The 12,418-nt window shown below is 37.7% G+C and overlaps 1 protein-coding gene across 18 annotated transcripts in view; it reads right to left on the reverse strand.

The window, feature by feature from the left end:
* Positions 1–12,418, reverse strand: part of ANK2 (ankyrin 2) — a 722,246-nt gene that overhangs the window by 78,438 nt on the left and 631,390 nt on the right. For 17 of the 18 annotated variants that reach the window (XM_047799241.1, XM_047799252.1, XM_047799247.1 and 14 more), the window contains one exon: positions 6,311–6,383. In XM_047799241.1, the coding sequence (XP_047655197.1) occupies positions 6,311–6,383 (73 nt within the window). Of the gene's footprint in view, positions 1–4,473; positions 4,528–6,310; positions 6,384–12,418 lie in introns of all 18 variants that reach the window. The other variant, XM_047799258.1, reaches the window with a different exon arrangement.

The following is a 12,418-nucleotide window of genomic DNA, read 5'->3' on the forward strand; positions in this document are numbered from 1 at the left end:
CAATGCTAGATCCTTAACCCAATGAGTGAGGCCAGGGATCAAACCCACATCCTCATGGATACTGTATTGGGTTCTTATCATACTTACGTACTTATGTCAGGTTCTTAACCTGGTGAGCCACAATGGAAACTCCCCAACTTTTCTTATTCGACATGTTATCATGTGTTTTCTAAAACTTCAAGAGCCACCTATATTTTGCCTATGCATATCTCTATATCCATTCCAAACCTCTCTCACAAATCCCACATGCATATTTCAATTGCTTCCTGGACCTTATCCAGGCTTCCTAAAAGCATCTCAAGATTCAGCATGGCCAACATTCAGCTCAACCTCTTCTCCACCCCACTCTCAGCTCATCTGCTTCTCTCTGCAAATTCCCTATTGAGTAAACAAACAGTTCAGCTACTTCCTTCCAGAGCTAAGGGCGAGGGGAGAAGAAGTAAAGGTCTTCTTTCAAATAAGATTCTGATCTAAATATTTAACTCTTATTTGCTTCAATATAGTTCCATTAGGCTTGGAAAGTATTTTGCATAACTCAGAGAGTTTGTGAAAGAATGGCTATACCCTAAACGTACTTCCTTTATCAATTTACTTATTTGATGCAAAACAAATAAACCAAAAGCAAACCTTTTGCTTTTGTATAACACATCTAAAATAAATTTACCTTCTATCTCCTATATTGAGCAACCCCTCCCCTGCCATTACATATTTACTTCTTTAACAGAATTCTGACTCCCAGGTTGTAGGCCTTAATTTTTTTTCACTGTATTCTCCAATTATTCCAAACAATTTTATGAAAACTCTTTCCTATTAATTATATAGCATTGATGTATTACTTATTTTTAAAGTTTCCTTTTCTAGTATCTGGAACTTATAAGATTCCTCAGTGATAGTGGCACATTTAGCCAGGACCAGCCTCTGCAGGACACAGATCATAAGAATATGGGAATAAATTAAGATAAAATGGGAAGGTCTCAAGGATTCTTCATCCTGACAATTCTTCACAATCCTGGCAAGAAAGAAAATCTCTGAAACAATGTCCCTGAGCTCTCTCACTCTCAAGAATACTTAGCACTTCTGCTGATAAATGGGTAAAGGGCTGAAACCTGGGGTGAGGAACCCTGTTATCGTCAAGTGTCCACAGTGGATATGCATTGAAAGGAGAAGATAGCTGGCTTCTGTATTTTATCACAACACTCAGCTATTCAGGAGTTCTCTCTCTCCTTTTTTTTTGGGGGGGGGGTCTTTTTAGGGCTGCATCCACGGCATATGGAAGTTCCCAGGCTAGGGGTTGAATTGAAGTTATAGCTGCCGGCCTACACCACAGCCACAGCAACATGGGATCCGAGCCATGTCTGTGACTTACACCACAGCTCACAGCAACGCCAGATCCTTAACCCACTGATCGAGGCCAGGGATCAAGCCTGCATCCTCATGGATACTAGTTAGGCTTGTTACCCCTGAGCCACAACGGGAACTTCCTGGGGTTCTCTTGATTATGAGTACACATCCTCCTAGAGAACTAGTGGAGAAGTTTGTACAAACCACCCACTCACGAATCTCTGCATATAAAGGATGCATGGGTCATATTTCCAAAGATATTTTGGTTACACGGGTGTTATAAACCCTAAGCTCCATCATATAACTTAGGTCTGTGGAGCTGAGTCAGCAAAGACAGGAATCACCTTGTGACCCAATGGAGATGTAGAAGATTCATTCATAGGGTTGTTTTAATCTGCACAGTAGAATACTTGGACTGAATTTCCATTTTTATTTTTCTCCCATTTCTCTGCCATCTTGTTGCATTAGGATTTATGTACATTATGACTGAGCTATTACAACAGCTTTCAAAGCAGGTTTAGATTCCATGCCTACCACTTAATAGCTGGGTGCCACTGAACAAACTACTTAATGTGTTTAAACCTTAGTCTCCTCACCTTCAGGTGAGCCTTTTCTCATCTGAAAAGAAAAAAAAAAAAAAAAAGAGGTGTTCCTGTCATGGCTCAGTGGTTAACGAATCCAACTAGGAACCATGAGGTTGCGGATTTGATCCCTGGCCTTGCTCAGTGGGTTGGGGATCTGGCGTTGCCGTGAGCTGTGGTGAAGGTTGCAGATGCAGCTCAGATCCAGCATTGCTGTGGCTCTGGTGTAGGCCTGTGGCTACAGCTCTGATTAGACCCCCTAGCCTGGGAACCTCCATATGCCATGGGAGTGGCTCAAGAAAAGGCAAAAAGACAAAAAAAAAAAGAGAGAGAGAGAGAGAGAGAGAGAGAGAAAGAAGTTCATAGCATATCTCCTATGGATGCTTTGGGGATTAAATGAGACAATGCACCTGGCATTGCAGATGCATAGTAAATGCTTTCTCTTCTTTCAGATACCTGCTTCCTTCCAATTTCTTGCTATTACACTCCTACGGTGTACTATTGCTGAATTAATCTTTGTACAAAACAGATTTAATTGCTTCTGTCATTAATTAAAATATTTAATACAATCCCAATTTCCTAGGCTTTTCAGTTGAGAATTCAAACATTCCACAACGAAGCCCTGTATATATTTTAATGCATCAGCCAAACTCGATGACTAGATTATTTTGGCACTCTGTCTCTCTCTCTCGTATTTTCCTATCTTAGGACCTTCCCATACTCCTCCTTCTCTGCACCCTAAAGGCTGAGTCCACCCTTCTATTAATCTCTCTGCTTTCAGCAAGTCCAGGAGACTGTGTTAGGTCTCTCTCTGTCTCCTGATTTTCCCAGGCAGTTATGAAAAGCAGATTCCAGAGTACATTCAATTACGCTTAACTTATATATTATCTCTCCATATATGTTCACCTTTGATTCCCCCAGTGTATCAGTCTTAGGACTTTACACAAAATAGCATCACTTTTGCTATCTGTTGATTGGATTCAAGAGTGGGTAATTCCAATTGCTTTATTATAGCAAGTTTGCCTGAAAAGACATCTCTACTTGGCTGGGACACTGTTCTGAGTATTCATACATAGACTATCATTAAAATAGTAGAACTGTAAAGAAAACAGAAATTAGCTACTATTATCCAAACACAAGTAGCTGCACTTCCTCCATGTAAATGATGGTAGGTTACATGAAAACATTTCTTTCTTTCTCTCTCTCCTCTCTCTCTCTCTCTCTCTCTCTCTCTCTCTCTCTCTCTCTCCCTCTCCCTCTCCCTCTCCCTCTCCCTCTCCCTCTCTCTCCCTCTCTCTCTCTCTCTTTCTTTCTTTCTTTCTTTCTTTTTGGCTGTGGTGTACAGCGGCTTGATGTGGGATCTCAGTTCCCAGACCAAAGATTGAACCTGGGCTGCAGTGGTGAAAGCAATGAATCCTAACCATTAGACTACCAAGGAACTCCCCCCCCCTTTTTTGGATGAAAGCATTTCAAATGCAAAAAAATCAAAGGGTTGGCAATGTCAACTAGTTAAATTCCTTTATACTAATTCTTCATATTAAAAAGTTACTTCACAATACTCAAATATATCCATGCAAAAAAAATTATTTGACTTGAATTTCTTTTTGGAAAAAAATATTTTTGGCTACATCTGGACATGGAAAGCTTCCTCTCTCACTATGAAAGATTTTGCTTGTTAGCCAATACTCCTCTCAAATTAAGAGTTCTTATCACTAATAACTTTTAATATATAACAGTTTTAATAAAATTGTGCAAGATACTACAGCATGATCTTATAGTATGCAATGGGCGGGTCCAAGAGAATATTTCATATAAATGTAATTTCTGTAAGTCCGATTTACTTTGCATGAATTAGCTATTAGAATTATCTAACAATTATTTTGGAAATAAAGAACCATTTTTTAAATTAAATGATCACTAACTTATCTGATTTATAAATTCAGATTTTCATGTAATAACTTTGCTTGAACTGGTACCACAAGTACTTTGGAAACTTTTATATTATTCATTTTCCCCTTTATGTTAAAGTTCTCCTAAATAATTTTTAATGGTTATCTTTATTCTTAGTTAACTTAAAAAAATTATACTATAACTACTAATACTATAGTTTTAACATCTAAAACATATCTTTATCCAAGAATTTTTGGTATGACTGCATATCAAGCAGCCTTAGTTGTTAATACTTCATGTTAATTCAGTGTCAACCTATAAAAAAATTAGCCTTTCTCTAAATTTGTATTCTAAGAAGAAATATTAGTTTTGGGAAAATATTTATATAATGTTCATTAGTTTATGTTAATAGGTCTCAATAATAGTCTCAAAATCATTAACAGTATAAGCAACTCATGGCATTAAGCTTCCAAGTTAATACAATCCACACACTCAAATGCACACATAAACAGTTCCACTCATATTATACACACTACTTCAAAAAAAACACAAGTTAGCATTAGGCACTCAGATTTAAATATTAAGCAGGTTACTTCCAGCCAGATAAGAAAAATTAAAAGGAAAGACAAACTTTCACTCCAACAATTTCCTCAAAAGGTACCTGAATCACTAAGCACTTCTCCATCAACAAAGTGGTCACCAAACTGTTTAAAAGCTGTTCAACATGTAAGATAAGAAATGATTACACAAAACAAAAGAGTATGCCCATATGAATGCTGAAAACTGGCAAGAACCAGGATGGAACACAAAATTATGGTAATAAGTACTTGAAACCATTAGCTTTGTCAATGCCTTCTGACTCACTTAGAATAATACACTGACCCAATATGTGTTCGTTCTTGTCATAAGTTCTTATAAAAGCAGAGACAACTTGACGTCTGTTACCGACAGACAGATGAATTAACAAATTGGTTTCAAGTAATGGTATCGTGACATAAAGTTTTACTTTATGATTATAACTTGAAGAACCTACAGAGATAGCTTTAACTTTTCTCATAAAAGCAATTAATGTTGAGCCCAGTACCATCCTATATGGTGATAATTTTTTTTTTTTTTTTGCTTTTTAGGGCTGCACCCATGGCATATGGAAGTTCCCAGGTTAGGGGTCAAATCAGAGCTACAGCTGACTGTATACACCACAGCCACAGCAATGCCAGATCCGAGCCTCGTCTGCAACCTACACCACAGCTCACAGCAACACCAGATCCTTAACCCACTGAGCGAGGCGAAGGATTGAAACCGCAACCTCATGGTTCCTAGTCGGATTTGTTTCGTCTACGCCACAGCAGGAACTCCAAACGTATATACTTGCCATGTACATATGTACGTACAAATGAATTGTTCAAATATGTATACTTGGCCAATAGCTGTACCAATTGAAACTTGGTTGGATACTGTACATGCTGCATTCATGATTTTTTAGCAGATTTTTTTTTTTTTGTTTAGGAAAAGTCAACTACCCTGGGCAAAGGAGAGGTGGGGAGCCAGGAACTCTGCTGGCAAGACCTCTAGCATCATGTCCCACAGCCACCCCAAGTGGTCCCCAGCTCCTCTTAGAGCTTCTCAGAACTTTGAAATCCACTGGCTTAGACAATTTTTATCAACTCTAAAACTACATTTTAGATATTAAATATGGGTATATTTTCCGATTTAAAAAACAATTTATGGAGTTCCCATCATGGCTCAGTGGTTAGTGAATCTGACTAGCATCTATGAGGATGCAGGTTCGATCTCTGGCCTTGCTAACTGAGTCAAGGATCCTACATTGCTGTGAGCTGTGGTGTAGGTTGCAGATGTGGCTCGGATCTGGTGTTGCTGCGGCTGTGGCGTAGGCCAGCAGCTACAGTTCCAATTCGACCCCTAGCCAGGGAAGCTCCATATGCCTTGGGTGTGGCCCTGAAAAGCAAAAAAAAAAAAAAAAAAAAAGGAATCAAATTCCTTATGTTGAATTTCTATGTCTTACTGTTATGCTATTTTTAACCTTCTCTAAAGCTCTTTTCCTCTGGATTTGAACTATATTCTGTACATTTGAACCAATTAGAAAATAGAGACTTCTCAACATACCATTGATAGAGGACACTATAAGTTCTTTTACCTTAAGGCATTTTAATAATTAGCATAGTTAAAACATGTATTAACAATAACTGTATTACCAGGTAGATATTTTAAGAGACGGTCAATCCCAGGTCCTTTCCCTTTTCCCAGTCCTGTTCTTTAGTAAGACATTAAAAATAATACCAGTTGACTATATACAAATAGAACCCTCCCTCCCCCAAATTGAAACAGTAAATGTATTGAAACAAAGGTGAAAAGGTGACTTCAGGTGCTAAGATGTTGTCATCCACACCCACTGTAGCAGCTTGGACCCTGAGAAAAGGGATGGCTTCCTTTGTGTAAGACCATGACAGATGCCATAGGAGATTGAATGAAAGTCTTACCCTCTTCATCAGAAACATCAAGAACCTCAGTCATGGTCTCAGGAACATTTAGCTTGTGTTTTTCAGTGATAGTCTGGAAAGAAAAAAGTCATTAATGCTCAACTTAAAAACAAAAATATAACAAAAGATCAAAAGTAATCACGGAGGAGGTTGTAATCAATAGCATGAGCAAGCCATTGGGCCCTGAGTACTCCATGCTCTCCACATAGACATTTGGAAGTCTAGTCTCTTATTCTCCTTCATGGAAACTCATTTGTTCTTTCTGAACACAGGTGATCCATTTACTCCAATGAAGCTGTACAAGAGAAAGTTGATGATTTTGAGTTCTCATTCGCAAAATAAATTCTTTCACAATGGTATAAATAGTCATAGGGAGGAAGCAGATTTGTGTTTTCAGAGCTTCCCTAAAATGAACGAAGGAATGTCTTCAGGAAAGCTTTAAAAAGAAGCAGTGAACACATGCAATTTATTAAAAGCAAAGCCATTGGAAAGAAGCTGTAAACAATGTGAAAGACATAAACGATTTGAGTAAAAAAAATGGGATGCATCTCTTCTGGGATTAGAGGATCAACAGCAGAGAATCAATCTTCCTTGTGGTCTTTCATTGGCTATAATTCTCTTTTGCTCTTATTTACCTTCCACAGCAGCACTCCAGAGTGGTCAAGCCCACTGCCCCCCATCCCTGAAGTAGATGGAAGGTTGAGTCCAGGCTTTGGAGTCTGGTTGCCTGCGTTCAAATTCTAACTTCATCATTTATTAGTTATGAGGTCTTAGCAAGTCCCTTTATTTTTCTGGGCCTCAATTTCCTTGGTTGTAGAATGGGGATAAAACACAACTTCATAAAATTGTTTTGAAGATTCAATGACAAAATATACATAAGAGCTCTAAGAACTGTGCTTGGTATATGTCAGTATTCAATAAGTATCAGCTAGCAAAACTTGTTAAAAATGAAGGACCTCTGAACTTTTTGGTCATTCAGGCACTCCAGAAACATTCTTAGTGCTTATTGAATGCCAGGCACTGTTTTAGACACCAGGGGGTACCAGGGTGATTTTTTAAAAAAGCAAAAATTTCAAATCTCATGACTTTGAGGTTCGTTGTCTCAAAATTCTCTCTAGTTTCTGCATAGAAAGTGTATCAAGTACATCAGTAAGCAATGTTATGGGAACTTTCAAAAACTGATCTCTCGAAAAAAGAATAAAACCTTCAACTATATACAGTAGATTGTCTAGGTTTTTAATCTTTGCTACATGGATATTACAGACTTGTTTGGCCACGACACCCCTATCACCCACTCTCTTCTTTCCAAAAGCAGTAGAGAACTTCAAAGATATTTACAGGGAAATTCAAGTGATTAATCTGAAAATATACTTACATATCCAAGTATAGCTTCTGTGTGCTAAGAGGAATTGACTAAATCATAATAACCTTTCACTGGCTCCCCATTTTCTCCAGCAAAAAAAAAAAAAACAAAACCAACTTAGTATAGTTGACCCCTGAATAATGCAGGTTTGAACTGTGCAGGTCCACTTACACATGGATATTTTCCAATGGTAAATATATCACTACATGATCTGAGGTTGGTTGAGTCCAGCAATGTAGAACCATGGATATGGATGGCTGACTGTAAATTATAACGGGATGAACTCCCCCGGTGGTTCGAGGGTCAGGTAAACCGGCTGGGAAGACCCCTGGGCTGTAGTAAGGAGAAGGGGGAGGCCTCACGTCTCCCCTCATGCTATAAGAGTGTAGGCAGCCACAGGCTCTTATGCCTCTGGCTTTTCCATATAAGTCTTTTCTTTACCAGAAATATTCTTTCCTCTCTTTTCTTGGCTCATATGAGATATAACTTCCTTGGAGACGCATTTCCTAATGCTCCCCAATGAGTTTATTTGTTTATCTGCAGCATCTCACTCTACGGCATCGAGGCCCCGTGCGCACATGACACAACCGCGCGTTTTAGCCCTCCCACGTGAATGTGAGTCATTAAAAAGACTGTTTCTGCAAAACCTGAAACACAGTGGGAGCTTCTCAAATACATTTTGAATAAATTGATGACAAAACTATGCCAAACACATTTTATTTTATTGTCTTTTTTTGCTATTTCTTTGGGCCGCTCCCGCGGCATATGGAGGTTCCCGGGCTAGGGGTCGAATCGGAGCTGTAGCCACTGGCCTACATCAGAGCCACAGCCACGCGGGATCCGAGCCGCGTCTGCAACCTACACCACAGCTCACGGCAACGCCGGATCGTGAACCCACTTAGCAAGGGCAGGGACCGAACCCGCAACCTCATGGTTCCTAGTCGGATTCGTTAACCACTGCGCCACGACGGGAACTCCTTTTTTTTTTTTTTTTGGTCTCAAACACATTTTAAATCCACCTAATGATGAAACAGATCTTCTTTGGGGTGACATCACAGTTAAAAGAAGAAATTGAGAAAGTGAAGAAAGTCTCATGTCATTCAACTGGAAGCCACAGCTGAAGCCTAGAGTAGTAAATTTAGCTTTCTAGTATCTTGCTTCTGATGTTTAAATAAGTCTATAATGACTTATTCACTGAAAAGAAACTAAACCTTGTAGGAAAGACAAAAACATCTATCAAAAGTTCTAAAGGATAAGATATAATCACTAAGTATTTGATGAATGAATAAACTTAAAAAGAGTATAATACACCATTGAATTATAATATTAATGTATAAAGCTAGATAATAACCTAAGTGCCATATTAGTGGTTCTCAATTCCACCTGCATGTTAAAACTAATAGAAAAATTTAAAACATTTTGTGGCTTGGGTCCCAACACAACCCAATTAAATCAGCATCTCCGAAATGGTGTTTTAGAATACACCTAAAAGCCCATTTTTACAGAAATGTCCTAGAGTATTTGCCCTTCCTAGGAAACACTGCCACAAGAGCATGCTTCTCCATCTGAAAATAATTGATGGAAATACACCTTAAATGATTAAGTCATATTGCCTGACATTCTCGGTTTTTCTATCTTCACATGCTGATAATGGGACTCTATTTTCTTTGAACTTGTGAGAGTGGGAATAACTTTGCTTTAGTTTGGTCATTGAATGCCATTAAAGTCATTATCGGCAAACATACATGGCAACAGAAAAAGTAACACGCTGATCATATTGGTCATGGATATTTTTTGGCACAGATATAAAAAACTGCCTTCTATGTACAATGTAGTAAATATAGGATGCAACTGAACATGACTTAGTGCTTGACCTTTAAATGGTCATAAATAAATATTTGTTGAGTAGATAATAAATAAGTTTTCCTGCTCATGACTAATGTTATAAGAAATGAATATATATTGTCTCTATTTACATGAAGTGCCCTTTGAAAACCTGATTAGCAAAACATAACATGATTTTATGCAACTGCATCTGAATGGTCCAGAGCAAACAAGGTTATAATTAAATGATCATGGGCATCTCCTTCTGCTATAGAATCTCAAATTCTATGGTCAAGATTAGAAACTACTTTGAAAGTTAAAATGAGTAGTGCATGATGCATAAGTATAATAGGATGTAATTAAATCATATAATGTGGCAAAACAAATAGGAGAGAATAGAGGGCAGGCTTAATAACGAGTTTTTTAACATCTGTCATGATGTAGAAAATAAAACATGAGTCCTTAACATGTGTAATGAATGGTGGAAAAAAATCTAGTTTGTTTTGTGCAAAGGAAAGTGTGCTTTACTGCCCCTCATTTAGGGCACCTCCTCCCCGCCCCCGGCCAAGCACCTCCTTTGTATCATACACTCAGCAAGTCGGCAGTGTGGTGAGTGACCCTGGCTCCTATGCCACCTTTCAAAGTCCACACACACTGGCTCCCATCAGGGCTACTGCTAAACTTGGTTTTGTTCCCAAGCCATTTATACCAATTGTACATACTAACATAATTTTTGTGTGTCAGTTACATATACTGTAAATAATATTTTTTATAAAAATTAAACTCAATGATTTGGAAAGTCTCAACAAAGATGGGTCACCAAAAATAACTGCTACTCCTGTGTGGTTGTGACAATTAACAGCAGATTGGAAAAAAAGTGCCAAAACTTTAAAGAGGTTCTGCTCTCAGTCGAGTGCCTCTTTAAGATAATACACAGGATAACTGTTATATAGCTATAGATATTGTAGGATACATTCACAATATAGAATGTGTTACTGATGATGTTCTTTGTGCAAAAACAACTTATCTTTCTAGTCAATGGAACTATATTCAAAGAAAAGATCTTGACTCAACCTCAAAAGGTGTTGAATGACGTTACATGTATTTATTGCATTCCCATTTTTATGATTCCTGTTTTAACGGACTTACGGCATCAGATAAGATCTAGGTCCAATGTCTAAATGATAATATAAACATAATGTCATTCTTATGTTAGCAGCTTATTCAGTAATTTATCCTCTACATATCAATGATTATATGCAACATAAAAAACAGGATCACTGCAACTATGCAAATAATTGATGATAGCTGGTCAATAAGTAGAGCGATGAGTCATATCTCACAGTCCTTCCAAACTGCATTAGGAGATTGAGCGTGTTGGCTTCTGCTGCCAGAAACGTGTCCCTCCCACTCTAATATTCATTCCAGCAGACAGACAATAATTGTCATCCTGGGAGAACGCTCAACTGTCTCATATCCCCTGCTGGCTCTTATGAAGGAAAGTTAGAAAAGCAAAGGTTAAGGAAACAAACCATGATTCCAAAATGTCTCAGAAATTTCTGAGCAGTGGCATTTCCTTTACAAACTACCGCCTTGCTCTTCTCACCACACAATGACTTTATTCATACTTTGGGGTAAAGAACTCTGGAGGGAGGAATTGCAAAGGAAACTTTCTTTGATGGCAGAGAACTCACATGGCTGCTCAAGGGGCACATCATATAAAGCCTGTGATGTGCAATTTCATAGATGAGATGTATGGCTGTAGTTCAGCTCTTTCATTTACATGGTAATAACATTCAATTTAATTTGATTGAGCTTATGTAATTATTAAATTGCTACATGCTATTTGCATGCCACCAGTGAGCAGTTCCAAATTATCTTTAGTGAATCTGTAATGTAGACTTTAGAAAATGATACTGAATAATGCGTCTGTGAAAATCAATAAAGGGCATTATTTAAGTTAGTTTTGTAAAGGTGAAAGTTAGGTGAAAACATTTCTTTCACAGAATTCCTGTTAAGCGACTGTCAGCAAAGCCAAGATCAGTCTGCTAGAGTGGTTAAGAACGTGGATTTAGGAATCTGACAACCTAACTTTGGATCCTAGATCTACCTTCAATGTCTGACACATTTTTATTAACTATAGTTTTAATATCATTAATATTATCATTATGTGGAAAAAGAATGAATGAAAATCTCTTCTGAAAGACAGAAAGGCTAAAGTAAGAATACACATTACAGATAGGAATAAGTTCATATTTCCATTTTATAAAACAATAAAACTCACAGTTCTAAGAGGAGCACAAAGCAAAGATAGGACAGCATCAAAACCAATAAAACCAAAGAGCCTCCTTGCCTGCCAGCTTGCATTTCTCACAAGTATCCTATCTTAATAAATTTATTTCTCGCCTATCAAAAAAATAAAAATAAAACTACCCGTTTAGATAAAGGGAATACTTGTTCAGTTAATGTGGACAATGATTTCTTATTATTACAACTGAAAGCAGATATGCTATTATGTTTTATAACCATTTGTTGGTTTTCACCTAGAAACTTGATTTCTAAGTATAATGGGTTTTGCTGGAGCAATGCTTAGCTAGGCAACATAGAGATTTAAGTTATCAGAAAGGGGAAAAAGCTCACGGAAGAGTTCTATGAGGAGTTTTCATATCCTCCTTGAGTTAGATGGGTGGAGAGACAGCTGTGTGCCTGATTTTTGACATGGTGTCTGAGAACTTACGTAGTGACAGCGTTTAAAAGCTAATTGCTCCCCTTTGAAAATAGACCTATATAGTTTAAATCATTCACTCGAAGTCATATTTATTATTATGATTTAGAGAGCCTGAGATCTCTTTGAAACTAGACATGTAACTTCTATACTTTTGTTGACATAAAAGCATTTCTTTTCTTCCAAACTTAAGTTT

This window comes from Phacochoerus africanus, chromosome 10 (assembly GCF_016906955.1).
Source record: "Phacochoerus africanus isolate WHEZ1 chromosome 10, ROS_Pafr_v1, whole genome shotgun sequence".
Taxonomy (NCBI): Eukaryota; Metazoa; Chordata; class Mammalia; order Artiodactyla; family Suidae; genus Phacochoerus; species Phacochoerus africanus.